The 13313-nt window shown below is 40.4% G+C and overlaps 1 protein-coding gene across 3 annotated transcripts in view; it reads left to right on the top strand.

Moving 5' to 3' along the window:
• Positions 1 to 7173: 7173 nt before the first annotated feature.
• Positions 7174 to 13313, top strand: part of znf532 (zinc finger protein 532) — a 15082-nt gene continuing 8942 nt past the window's right edge. Inside the window, exons 1-3 of one of the 3 annotated variants that reach the window (XM_047162021.2) lie at positions 7174 to 7565; positions 7688 to 7982; positions 11026 to 13313. The exon at positions 11026 to 13313 is cut by the window's right edge and continues 8 nt beyond it. In XM_047162021.2, the coding sequence (XP_047017977.1) occupies positions 11051 to 13313 (2263 nt within the window). In that variant the 5' untranslated portion in view covers positions 7174 to 7565; positions 7688 to 7982; positions 11026 to 11050. The other 2 variants (XM_017493493.3, XM_017493490.2) reach the window with 2 other exon arrangements.

Below are 13313 nucleotides of genomic sequence, written 5' to 3' on the forward strand. Positions count from 1 at the left end.
CTTGACATAACATTTGTAAAATAAATCAATTTTAAAAGAAGTTTATGTTGTCTTTTCTTTTTTTATATGCACAAAGTTTGCTAAGAAGTAATGACTTCTAGAAAACAGCTTCATCTTTGGTACAATGCACAAATGAAGCTGAGTAGCTGAGGTAAAGGCTTAGCCTTGAAGATGATTTGATGGTTTTTGGTCTCAACCGCAGTGATGTCATTGGTCTCGATCTTGGTATAGGGGAGTTATGAAAACGAACATGAAAATACCAAAACTTTTTTAAAATTATACACCTAGTATGTTTTTAATGTAATGTGATCAAGGCTATGGGTCGGAGAAGCTCGATCAAGTCCGTTTGCCTGAAACTTTGGGAACCCCCTGGTCTTATGCTTCAGTAATATTCCTGTCACTCTTATCAGCTCCGAGTGTCAGAGTGTTTATGTTGCTAGGATTCTCCCCTCTTTCACTCAGCTTGGAAACAATAGTGTGACAGATGAAGAAGCGAATCGAATCACAGAGCGCAAACACCGTCGCTCAGGTTGATGAAAGAATATTACACACTCGGATAAGTCACAGAAATATCGCGATTGTTATCACGGCGCACTTCAGGGAAATTGGAGTGGAGCTGATGGAAAAACAAACCCACAGACAAAAGCAGTGAATTAGGCGATTGTTCATCCCTGAAGCCTCGACATACACTCCTGCTTTATACTCCGCTTAACCCATCAGTGTCACTTAATGATAACTCACAGAGACTCACACGCACACACACACACACACACACACACACACACACCTTTCAGGAACGGCAGGTAACCTTTGGCATGAGAAGGTTGGGGATTCCTCAAAGGCACAGACTTTTCTGTACCTAAAAACTGTACACACACACACACACACACACACACACAGGTTTTTTTTTTTTTTTTTTTTTTTTTTTTTTACTTATTAAGGAACAAAACATCAGACCTTTTGTACATTTATAGTTACATTTTATGTTGTAGCTTTCTTTCTTTCCTCTTCGTTTTCTTTCTTTTTACATAATTCCTTCCTTCCAAATAAAGACTGACTTGCACCAAGTGCATCTAAGGTGATTTCTGTTTTCTCCACTAGAGGGCAGTCTTTATTTTAAATTATAGCTTGCTGCAAGACTCATGGATTCAGCTATTTTTATTCTCCTTATTTATAATCCTGAAATTCATTTAATAGTTTCATCCATTGATATTTAATTATTTTGATTACACAAACAGCAATGCAAACGCGTTTTAATGTTGTGTCTGTAGATGTTTATCATAATAATCAGAGCCTTAAACAAATGACTTCCATTTAAACCATCAGTACGTGGTGTTTTTCTAAACTATTGCTCACATGTTCGTGTTGCAATGTAGCAGTGATATACTGAGAAGATTACATCATGGAGGTTTGGGGTTTTCTTGTATTTCCAAACACACAAATTAAATGAATATTAATTGAATTAAACTGATCTAAGTAAATAAAGTGCTTATTACACAGGAGTATTCCTCACTGCACACATAATCTGAAATTTAAGAGACAAAAAAAGGCACAGATTTTACTAGGATGAACCTTCAAAACAATCTGGAGTGCACTGCTGAATGAAGTATTAATGTGAATCTGGGGCTGAAATGAGAGCAACACAGCAGAGTTTTCCTCTACATTACAGAGGAAAACTTATATTAAAGATGAAAAGGTCAGGTATTAAAAGGAGGTGGATGCAAATTTAAGAACATCGTGTAGGATGTGCCCAAGGTTAAGTGTCACTAGAAATCCTGTCAAAAAAAACAAACATCCCCCCCCCAAAATAAATAAATAAATAAATAAAAATAAATTATAATAATGACCCAGCCTTCTTGGGAAAAGCACTCAGATTAGAAGACTGACACTATTTTGGGGGGAACAAAATTCTTAAATGAAATATTTTGTTTCCATAAACTATCACTGATATATTATTGGTTTATAACAGTTTTGATTTCCAGAAATAACATTTAAGTATTTTCAGTAACTAAAACTATAGCACAGAGTGAGCTGGATGTGAGGATTTATGGGTGGTTTTATAGCTGAACTAAGTATCTATTAAATCTATCAAAGAATAAAACCCACAAACCCCCTTACAGTCACAGCTCTGATTTTTTATTTTTATCATATTATCAGCGACATCACAGGCTCAGTGGTAAAGGCTCTGGGTTACTGATCAGAAGGTCAGGAGTTCAAGCCCCAGCACTGCCAAGCTACCACTGTTGGGCCTTTGGGCAAGGCCCTTAACCCTGAATTGTTCAGTTGTATAAATGAGATAAATGTAAGTCGCTCTGGATTAGGGTGTCTACCAAATGCCTTCAATGTAAAGTGTGTATGTGGCTCATTATTTTTTGTCACTCAGGAATTCCCACAATGCACTGCAATAGGCTAGGGGTCTACTGACGTACCCTAGAGAAGTACATTGTTAAGGAGTAGGGAGTGGGGTGTGTATGGAGTCATTTTGAACATAGTGGAGCTGTAAAGAATTGGAAAGAGCCCATATATGTGGATAAACTGGAGAAGAAAAAAAAAAACGGTCTACGTAGTCACAAAATCAGAAGCTTAACATGAATATAAGACGTTTTACATCGTGTTAGTGTTTTTTAAAATAGTGATTAAAAATCATTTCTCCGTTAAAAGTGTGAACAAAAACAATTAAACATTTGTAAACAAACAGGTAAGCGCTACTTCCGGGTTCGTCGCTTGTTTCCGGTCAGCTGTAGATTGTTACACCGCGGGGGCTCATGGGTAAATTAAATATATTATAACAAAAAATCGTTTATTTAAACAATTACATGTATTAATTTACTGTATAAAATGTTCAATGGCATTTTAATTTCTTATACTATACCCGAATTCAGTCGGGTTTTTTTTTTTTTTTTTCGTTTTTAATGCACTATAAATACAAAGTTATGTCATTTTCCGAGCAGGATTTATATCGCGGTGAAATCAGCCAGAAATAGATTTAAAATACAGTTTATTTGTAAATGTAGTGTTTTTGTTTTGTTGTTTTGTTTTTTAACTGGTCATACTGAAATACGGCGCGAAAGGGATTATGGGTAAACCCCCTTTGGGACCGTTGCTGTCAAATGGGAATATTTTTCTGAATACAGAATAATAAAATGATTAAATAAGTCGCTGTGTACACAAATGGAACCTTTGTTGTCCGTGGATTAGCAGCGCTTGTGTAGGAAAGTATTTTCAGGGTTTTTTTTTAACGCGAAAGACAGATCAATAGGACACACAGGGAGTCACGTGACTGCTGGAACATGCTGGGGGTGGGCATCAGCATCAGCATCGGCAGCATCCTCTCTTGCCGTGTCTCCCAATGCCTTTCAGAATGAGAAAGCAAAATGTGTCCATCATCAAAGCCTTTTTATTTCCTTTCAATTGCATTTTGATTTTTGTTGCATAAAATGCACTAATGGTTTGTTTGTTTGTTTATCCTTCCCCTCCTTTTATCTTTCATGCACCTCATTTAATCCTGCTGTGGTGATGAATGGTGCAGCAGGAATCATGGCTGGCCTTCTTGCCACAGCCATTTATCTTTTTTTGCTTCCCATCTAAGGAAGAGAATTCTCCCATCTGAACAAAAAGCCCTGCTTTACTGTAGCGCTCAGGTAGGTCACAGTCTGTCTCCTGTTTGCTCTTTGAATTTTTTTAATCAGGTGTTTCATTGTGAATTTACACAAGGCCTGAGATTACATAATAGATTGTGCTTGCGCCTTATTAAACACACACTCACACACTCACAAACTCTGCATGGGTTTAATTGATAGTGCCTATTCCTGTTACATCATGCATTTCAGTTTTAGAATGAGATTGACCATTAGTCTAGTGAGTGAATGGATTCATTCCTTCATTCATTCATTCATTCATTCATTCATTCATTCAGTGGAGGTTAGAGGTCACACGGTTTCAATTGGCCGAGCGATCTTGGGTACCTTTGAGCTGTGTTTAGGTTGTGTTTAGCATCTGGAGTAGATTTAAAGTCATTAAAGGAAGTCCATTCATGCGTATTTGAATTTATTATAAAAATTTTTTTTTTAAAGAGATATATAAGAATGTACGTGCTAATGTGAGCTCTATTCAGACAGGATTAGTTTTACACGGAGAGGTGATGTAGAGTAATGTAATTATTACTGGTGCATCTGTGGAATTCTTGTCCTGTCCAGATTTATCGTGTCAGTCATTTTTGCCTGTTGTTATCCCTATTCGGGTGGGATAAGTATTGGTAGCTGTGTACTTGATTAGTGGTGTACTTGTGGAATTGTATTCCTGTCCAAATCTGTTCTATGAACAACATAGCTATGCTATGTATGGAAAGATTGTACCATCTTTTTACGTTCTATAAAAGGACATACATATACTGTATTGATATATTAGTATACAGCTACAGGTAATATATTAATAGTACATCCCATTTGAATAGATGCCTTAGTAAAGATTACATTATATCCTGTGACAAAAGAGTTGTAGTAACTTTTAAAGAAAGTACATTTTAAAACAGCAGAAATTGATGTAAGCCCTATCATAATGTCTTTATTCTAATGTCTACATTTATCTCTGGAAATTTGTCGTCATTTTTACAGACTGAGCACATTCCTGCGTCAATAAAGGTTACGGCGTCTTTTACTTACTGTAAAACAACATTTAGAAATAAAAACAGGTAACGTCAAATACATATATCCTCTCTGAACTGACTTGCTGATAAAGATTCCATTAAAACATTGTGGGAAAAGAGGTTCTGGTATTTTTATTTTATTATTATTTGCTTATTTTGTAGAAGGTACATCTTGAAACAGCTGAGGCTGATGTAAGCCCTATTTAGACAGGGTTTTCTTTGACATGGGGAATTTAGGGTGATGCAATTATTGCCAGGTGATATGCATCCTGTCTGAAGTGACATGTTAGTAAAGATTCCCTTATATCCTGTTAGAAAAGAAGGTTTTGTGATTTTTCTTAAGATTCTTCTAATCTTGAAACAGCCGAGGCAGAGATGACACTCAGGGCCATTAGCTGTATTATTATTTGTATAAATGATATAGCAAAACATATGTATTTTAAATAAGATGTATGGTTTAATTGTGACAGTTTATCATATAATCATCATATTGACCATATTAACCATCTTTGTTACACAATACACAAAAAAAGTAAAATTTTCTTTCCTCTTACCACCACATTGAAAAAACAAAACAAAAAACAACCTTCGTTTAATGAATGCAGCCTGGGAGACTTACTTTAGAGGTCAGAGTTTTAACCGAGCACTTGTCCTCGGCTAGGCTGCTGTCTGAACATTAGGAACGGTTTGAGAGCTCTGAGTGTCAGCCGATGCCTCGTACTGATCCGATATGAACCAATATAACACGCTGACATCAGATTACAAATCATATTGCAACATGAATTTACTGTAATAACACAAACTAATCTATGTCAAATCTATGATGTGTTCTGGTTACAGACTGATCTGTGTTCTTTTAGTTATTTATTCTGGGTTACAGCAATGGCACAATTTATCAGAGCGTCCACAGAAAATTGATCTAGAACCTCTAGAAGGCCAGAATGCTTCAAAAATATGCTATCGCCGGTTCAAGTTCTCGTTTGCATGTTGCGTGCTTGTGTAAAAGACTTATCACAGTATTGTGATCAAAATGAACAAGTGACAAATTGTGCAGCCTTTGCATCATCACACGTGCTCACGTGTGGAAATACTGCAGCGAATCAGATACCAAGCATGTACTGAAGTAGTGCGTTCGTATGCAGATATTGGCTACAAGGTGTGTTCCCTTGGAATGAATTAACTTCTTAAATCTGCGCTTTTGTTATTATTTTTATAAAGCACATTCTGTAACTTGGAATTATTTAGTAACTACAGTGAAACTAAAGGGAAAGGTGTGTAGCTACAAGAGTGACGGATGTAAATCTGTGAAAACCTTTAGTCCTATTTGGACAGGATTAGTTTGACATGTAAAGGTGGGGTAATGTAATAATTCTTAGGCCTGTCCGAATTTTTTTATAGGCTCTGTCTGGGAAGATTATTTTTTTCCTTGTTTAAAAATAACCTGTAGAAATAATCCAGTTTAATTTAGTAAATATACTGTTTATCCTGTCTGAATGGACATGTTGGTAAAGATGTAAAGATTGCATTTTATTCTGTCTGAAAGAAAGCTTTTGAACTTTGTTTTCAGGATAAAGACACTCCAGGCAGTGTTTAAAAATTTTTTTATTCGAGTTCTCACACCACACCACATCTTCATGGAGCTCGCTTTGTGCACAGGGGCATCAACAGGTGCTGGAACAGTGTTTGGGCTTCTTAGTTCCAGTGAAGAGAAATTGTATATAATGCCTCAGCATACGAAGACAATCTATACGATTGTATGCTTCAGACTTTGTGGCAACAGTTTGGGGAAGAAACACATACGGGTGTGATGCCAGAGGTGCACATACTTTTAGGCATAAAGTGTAAAAGTGCAGTAATAAAGATAGTAAATAAAATGTCCTAATATCCAATCAACTCCTTGTTATGATGCACCTTTAATTTTATAGCATGACACCACTCTATATGGCGTATATGCTTATATATCCATCTATATATATATATATATATATATATATATATATATATATATATATATATACACACATACATACATACATATACACACACTAATCTTTCTATCCTCACGATATATTGCTGTGTACTTTCCCTGAAACATGACTGAAATTTATCGTTGTGTGTTTGACTTCTCAATCCGTCATCATCGTCATCATTCAGTATTTTATTTGGCCTCTGACTCAGAATACACAAAAATATCCCACTTTAATGATTGATGTGTGATTATATATTATTACCCAGCAGCTCGGTCAGTCTCAAGACCAGGCCCTGATTACACACACACCCCACCCCTGCAGATCTGTCGCAGCTCCCCAGCCGCCATGATGACGGGCCTTTGTTCTTTTATTTATTTATTTCTTTTTAAATTCCTCTGAAGGTGTGCAAGATCCTATCTTCTAATCCTTTTATTATTTTTTTGTTTATTTCCAACCTCTCCTGTCGCTCCCCAGCTCTCTGACTTCAACAGCTGGGTGCATTTGCAAGCCACTACTGTCTCTTCTGACACACACGCACACACACACACACACACACACACACACACACACACACACACACACCACACTTACACACACACACACACACGTAGACAAAAGGCCAGAGCTGCCTGTCGAACACTGCCCCCTTTTTCCTTTGCATCTGCGAAGGCACAGGGTGACCCACAGGACAGGAGGAAGAGAAGAAATAAAAAAACAAAATAATAAAACACATACACATACACACACAGACACACACACACACACACACACACACACACACACACACACACACAGACACACACACATACTGAAACACACATTCGCACACACATACTGAAACACACACACACAGAAACAGAATGGGGCCTGGCTGGATCGGGATGCAGCGTTTGCAGGGATCTTGGAATCATGGAAGATTCCCAGTAGACGAGGGAGCAAAGAGATTTAGGGTAGGCACCGGTTCATGCATGTTTGCATTTGTGTGTGTGTGTGTGTGTGTGTGTGTGTGTGTGTGTGTGTGTGTGTGTGTGTGTGTGTGTGTGTTTATGGCCTTTTGTTTTCTCTCCCTCAGTTAGAGAAGACAGGATGCTTGGGTTGCCCAGGACTGAAGGACAAGACAGCTGATTTTAATTGACAAAAATCTCCCCCCTCTCTCTTTCTCTTTCTCTGTCTTTCATTCTGGGAGAAGACGTGGAAGGAGAGGAAGCAGGGACGAAGCAGGGATAAAGGGAGAGGAGCATGAACCGGAGAGAGTGAGAGAGTGAGTGAGTGAGTGAGGGGGGAGGTAGAGCAGGAAAACGGAAGAGCAAAACCAGTGCTGCAGAATGGGGTAGAAACGGAGAGGCAAGAATCAAAAACGAGGCCAGGTACCGAGACGTGTTTACTGTTTACTACTCCTCCTTCATCTGCTTTTTTCTTTTCTCAGGAAACACACAGGGAGCTAGTGAGAGAGAGAGAGAGAGAGAGAGTGCACGATGCTCTTCATTTTTGGCTTGTTTTCGGCTTCCATTTCCATCTTAACGCCATCCATCCATCCATAAAAACCCATTCCCGAGCCTGGCGCATGCATGTTCACTGTCCACGAGCGTTCACGTCTGTTTTTCAGGCCTAGTCCTTTCTTCAGATGAGCACTCGAGGTCTTGGGCCAGGAAAACTCTGTCCATGTTTAACGTAGATGACGTCAGGAAGGACGCATTTGCCTGTATTTCAGCATTTATTTTCAGTAATTGGTTTTAAATCTATCTACAGGTCATACCAGGATCATCGAGACTCAACGTTTCATGATCAAGGTTTCTGGCAGTAAAAAAAATATATTATATATCTGACCTAACATGACTATCTTGACAGGAATGTTCCAGGTCTGACGGAAATGTGTGTGTGTGTGTGTGTGTGTCCGTCCTGTGAGGCTGCACTGCAGCACACACATTATGTGAGGGGACCGGAACCGGTTGAAACCGGTTTGAGGCAGATGAGGAACAATGCAGTCCCTGTGCTACAGGGCAGATAGCAAAGCTTCAAAAAAAAAAATAGAAACCAGGGTGCAAAAGAAGCCTCGGTGCATGTTCCCAGGGTCATGTCAGGGTTTCATACGGTTCTCCTTCTCATCGCAGGTCCCTGCATGTTTGAGACAGGGCCGGATAGCCTCACGGACAGTCACACATTAGCATCTTTCTTTCTTTTTTTTTTTGGGTCACAATATCACAATATCAGCGTGGCTGCCCGGGCTAAGCCGTTGTTTGTCAGGCGTAATGTGACCCATGGAAAGTGGGATTTTTTTCAGTGGAGAAAGCAAGCAAGAATGGAAGGAAGGAAGGAAGGAAGGAGGGAAGGAGGGAGGGAGGTGTTTGGTGGTGGCAGAGGGTGAGAGAGTGGTGTGTTTGAGGGGGAGGAAGGAAGGAAAGAAGGATGAAAGGAGGTTGTTTTGCAGTAAAAATGGTCGGAAGCGAGGGTGAGGAGTGCTTCATTTGCATGCTTTCACTACTCTCTCTGTGTGCGTGTGTGTGCGTGTGTGTGTGTGTGCGTGTGTGTGTGCGTGTGTGTGTGTGTGTGTGTATGTGTCAGGATCCCTGACTGAATTCTGTCAGGTTGTGTTGCTTTATGTGATCTGAGGCATCTGGTATTTCTGATAGCTTTGCTTGCTGGCTCATTTTGAGGCCTTGTTTTAAGCCTTTTGCCTCTCATTTCTCCATCACAACCTTTGTGCTGTTATTTGTAACATGTTTGTGAGTGTGGATGAATGTGTGTATGGAGGAGAAGGAAAAGGAGAAGAAGAAAGAGGAGGAGGAGGAGGGAGAAGGCCATTTTGGCCCTGCCTGTGCAGAGCGTGCAGATGTTAATAACAGTAATGGAGGACAGGCTGGCTGCAGTGAGCTCAACCACTAGAATACAGGCAGCAGTGGGATTAGCGCTGGTGGCTAACCTGACTAGCCCATCCTCATCTTTTTGGATTTGATCTTTTCACCATACTAGGACGTTTTTCGTATCACGAAAACACTGTTTTGGAGGATGTTTGACCAACTCTGCTTGTGTTCCTTCATGATACATTAGGATACTTCAGTTGGACTGGATTAAACCAGTTTCAACTATCTAGGTTAATCTTTATTTATGCTATATCAATAAATTTGTATTCATTATTTCGCAACGACACACCTCGATGTGTAGATTATCGGTTACAGTAGGCTATGCCTGCCACAATTATTCCATTTTAGCTGGCAATGAAACACTGTGCATCATGCCGCGATAGGATAATAATGAACGACAGGGTGGCATGATGAAGCAGAGTTACTGTTATCACCCCGATGGCAATTATTTTTCTACAACAGCCCCCAGTACACAAAGTGTTTAGTTCCTCTTATACTGCAGCAATTTGCCAACAATCCTTTTATAGTTATGCTGAATGTCAGGGAACATCCACAGAACACGTTTTTTTCCCCTTTTCTCACTTACGTTATAGCAGCTGTAAATGGTTGTTCCCTCATCGGCCTCTTTTTTTTTCACTTTCTTGAAGTTAATAAGACAAAAATACAAACAAACCGCAAACTAAACTCCTCTGTCCTGAAGATGTAAAGTTACAGCTTTACCTCGGACTGTTACAAAAATGCTGACACCGGAGTCTCCTTCCATAAAAGTTAAATAAACATTTCCTTACAGAATGGTTATTCATTTTTAAAATTTGTTTATAAAGTGGAGCGTCTTCTGTGAACGAGCCCGCTACTAAAGAAACAATAACATATTAAAACGAGCGCATTAATATAGCATTAACCTGCGATGTTCAGCTGCGCTACTGTCAAAGCTGCTGTCATAGTAAATTAACCAGCACCTTCTGACCAATCACAATCCAGAATTCAACAGCGCCGTGGTATAATACGATATAATAGCAAGCAATACATCCTATACCCAATGCTAATGCAGGTGGTGTTGTGATTGCAGTCATGTTTCCTTTATAATTGCTGTCTTTACTGAACTGGGAAGTCCTGGAGAGGTGTAGAGTTATATGTAATTATGATTAAAGGCAGTCTTTAGGATTTCCAGAACGTTAAACCTAATACAAAACATTCGACAGAAGTGAAGAGGCAGTGGCTTTCATGTTCAAATGGATGGATTTATCTGTAATTCCAAATAATTCAGCTTTCCATCAAAGTCAATTTGAACATGACGGCTAAACGCTGTCTTACTTTGCGTGGTAAAAATACTACTTTACAGTAAAATTGTTATTTTTCAAAATATTATAAATTACCCGGCATATACTAATCCGTATATGCTGCTGCAGTGTATGTGCTCTAGGGAAAGTGTCCATTTATAATTCAGTGTCTTGATATGTCATTGATTTATCATTTAAAGCAGGATGTAATTATTTTGACGCCAAATTAACATTATATTTATTCTTTATCTCTTTTTTTCTTTCAAAAGGGTTTTAGTTCATTTTCATAAGACCATGGGTGACATGAAAACCCCGGACTTTGATGATCTACTTGCGGCATTTGACATTCCTGATATGGTCGACCCCAAGGCCGCGATCGAATCCGGCCATGATGACAACGAGGCGCAGCTCAAACAGAGCGTCCACCACGATGAGGACTCCCACATTCCCTCAACACAAGATGTCGGAGTGAGCGTTATTGTCAAGAATGTTCGAAACCTTGATGCCAACGATCACTCACTTTCAGACAAAGATATCCATTCCTCAGTTGGTAACGGAATGCACAACGGGTTCATGGCCATGTCGCCCAACAACAGGTTCAGCAAAGATGGTGACAAGCTTCAAAAAGGTGGAAATCATGATACAGAAGTGGCTGGCTCCAGGTATAACCAGTTTAGTCCCATTTCCAGTGCTGACGAGTTTGATGATGATGACAAGATTGAAGTAGATGACCCTTTGGACAGGCAAAACAATTTACCTTGTTTCAGACCAAATCCTCTTACAGGTCTTAGCTCTAAGCGAGAGGAGCTTCCTTCTAAACTTTCAGGTAATGGTCCAACTAAAATGGGAACTAATGGCAATTACAACCATTCAAAAACTGAAAACACTAATACCAATGGTAGTTTAGGAAAATCAAACACCTCTAATCCTCCAAAACTAAGAAAAACAGAGGACCAACTCAAAGAGGTACTCAATGGCCAAGATGGAAAAGAAGCAAGGGAACCAGTTCTTGGGTTGAGTATGACCAACCTGTCTCAAGCCAAGGCTAAATCATCGGCCAAGCTCTCATCTTGCATTGCTGCTATAGCCGCTCTTAGTGCAAAAAAGTCCAGCACGGACTTGACAGCTGCTGAACCAACTGTAAATAGCCAGGACTCTCCAAAAGAGGCTAAGGAGAGTCCAAAAGTGACAGAAAAGTTCCTAGAGCAAGAGTCAGCCCTGGAGCTTGCCAAGAAAATGCTTTCCAAGCAGCCCGAGAGTCCTTGTAGTGTTACCAGCGAGAACAGCAGCAAAGGGTCTCCATCATCCCCTGCGGGATCCACCCCTGTCATTCCTAAAGTGCGCATTAAAACCATCAAGACGTCTTCAGGCCAGATCAAGAGGACTGTCACCAGGGTGCTGCCGGAGTTTGACCCTGAAGGTCTGAAGAAGGGTATCGACTCGGGATCCATTGTAGTATCTTCCTTCTTGTCTTCCCCCACATCAAACTCTATTTTGCCATCTCCTACCCGAACATCACTTCCTACCACAGTGGTGGCGACTTCTGGAGGTTCAACCATTGAAGTCACGAAGCAAATGACCATCAAGCCTGTCGCTACTGCCTTTCTACCGGTGTCTGCAGTAAAAACTGCTGGTTCCCAGGTAATCAACTTAAAATTGGCCAACAATACAACAGTAAAAGCCACGGTCATACCTGCTGCGTCCGTTCAAAGTGCCAGCAGTGCCATCCTTAAAGCTGCCAATGCTATTCAGCAAAATACCGTTGTGGTACCTGCTTCCAGTCTCACCAACACCAAACTTGTGCCAAAGACTGTCCATCTTACCAACCTGAACCTCCTTCCCCAAGCTGGATCAGCCTCCGAGCTCCACCAGGTCCTGTCTAAACCCCAGCAACCCATCAAACAAGCCATGATGGCCAGCCAACCTCCTAAGAAAGTGTCTCGTGTGCAAGTGCTGGCCAGTTCCCAGAGTTCAGTTGTCGAGGCCTTCAACAAGGTCTTGAGCAGCATCAACCCTGTGCCAGTGTATGTTCCCAACCTTTGCCCTCCTTCCTCTGCATGTATTTCGCTACCATCCCGTGGCTATAAATGCCTCGAGTGCGGTGACTCCTTTGCTCTAGAGAAAAGTCTAACTCAACATTATGACAGAAGAAGTGTTCGTATCGAAGTCACATGCAACCACTGCTCCAAGAACTTGGTCTTTTACAACAAGTGCAGTCTCCTATCCCATGCCAGAGGACACAAAGATAAAGGCGTGGTCATGCAGTGTTCCCACCTTATCTTAAAGCCTATCCCTGCTGATCAGATGATCCTGACCCCGTCAGTGACCTCTAGTGCTCCCATTTCAACTACAGGTCACGGCTCTTCTGCAGGAAATCAGGGTAAAAGTGAAACAACAGTGATCTCGGCACCTTCTTCGGCTCCTGTAGTGGCTGCCATGCCCCTAGATGAAGATGCTTCCCGGGTGTGTCGATCAAATCTCAAGTGCTTGGAGTGTAATGAGGTGTTTCAGGACGGGTCGTCTCTGGCTATGCACTATCAACAGGCTGCTGAGTCGA

This window comes from Ictalurus punctatus, chromosome 18 (assembly GCF_001660625.3).
Source record: "Ictalurus punctatus breed USDA103 chromosome 18, Coco_2.0, whole genome shotgun sequence".
Lineage (NCBI taxonomy): Eukaryota > Metazoa > Chordata > Actinopteri > Siluriformes > Ictaluridae > Ictalurus > Ictalurus punctatus.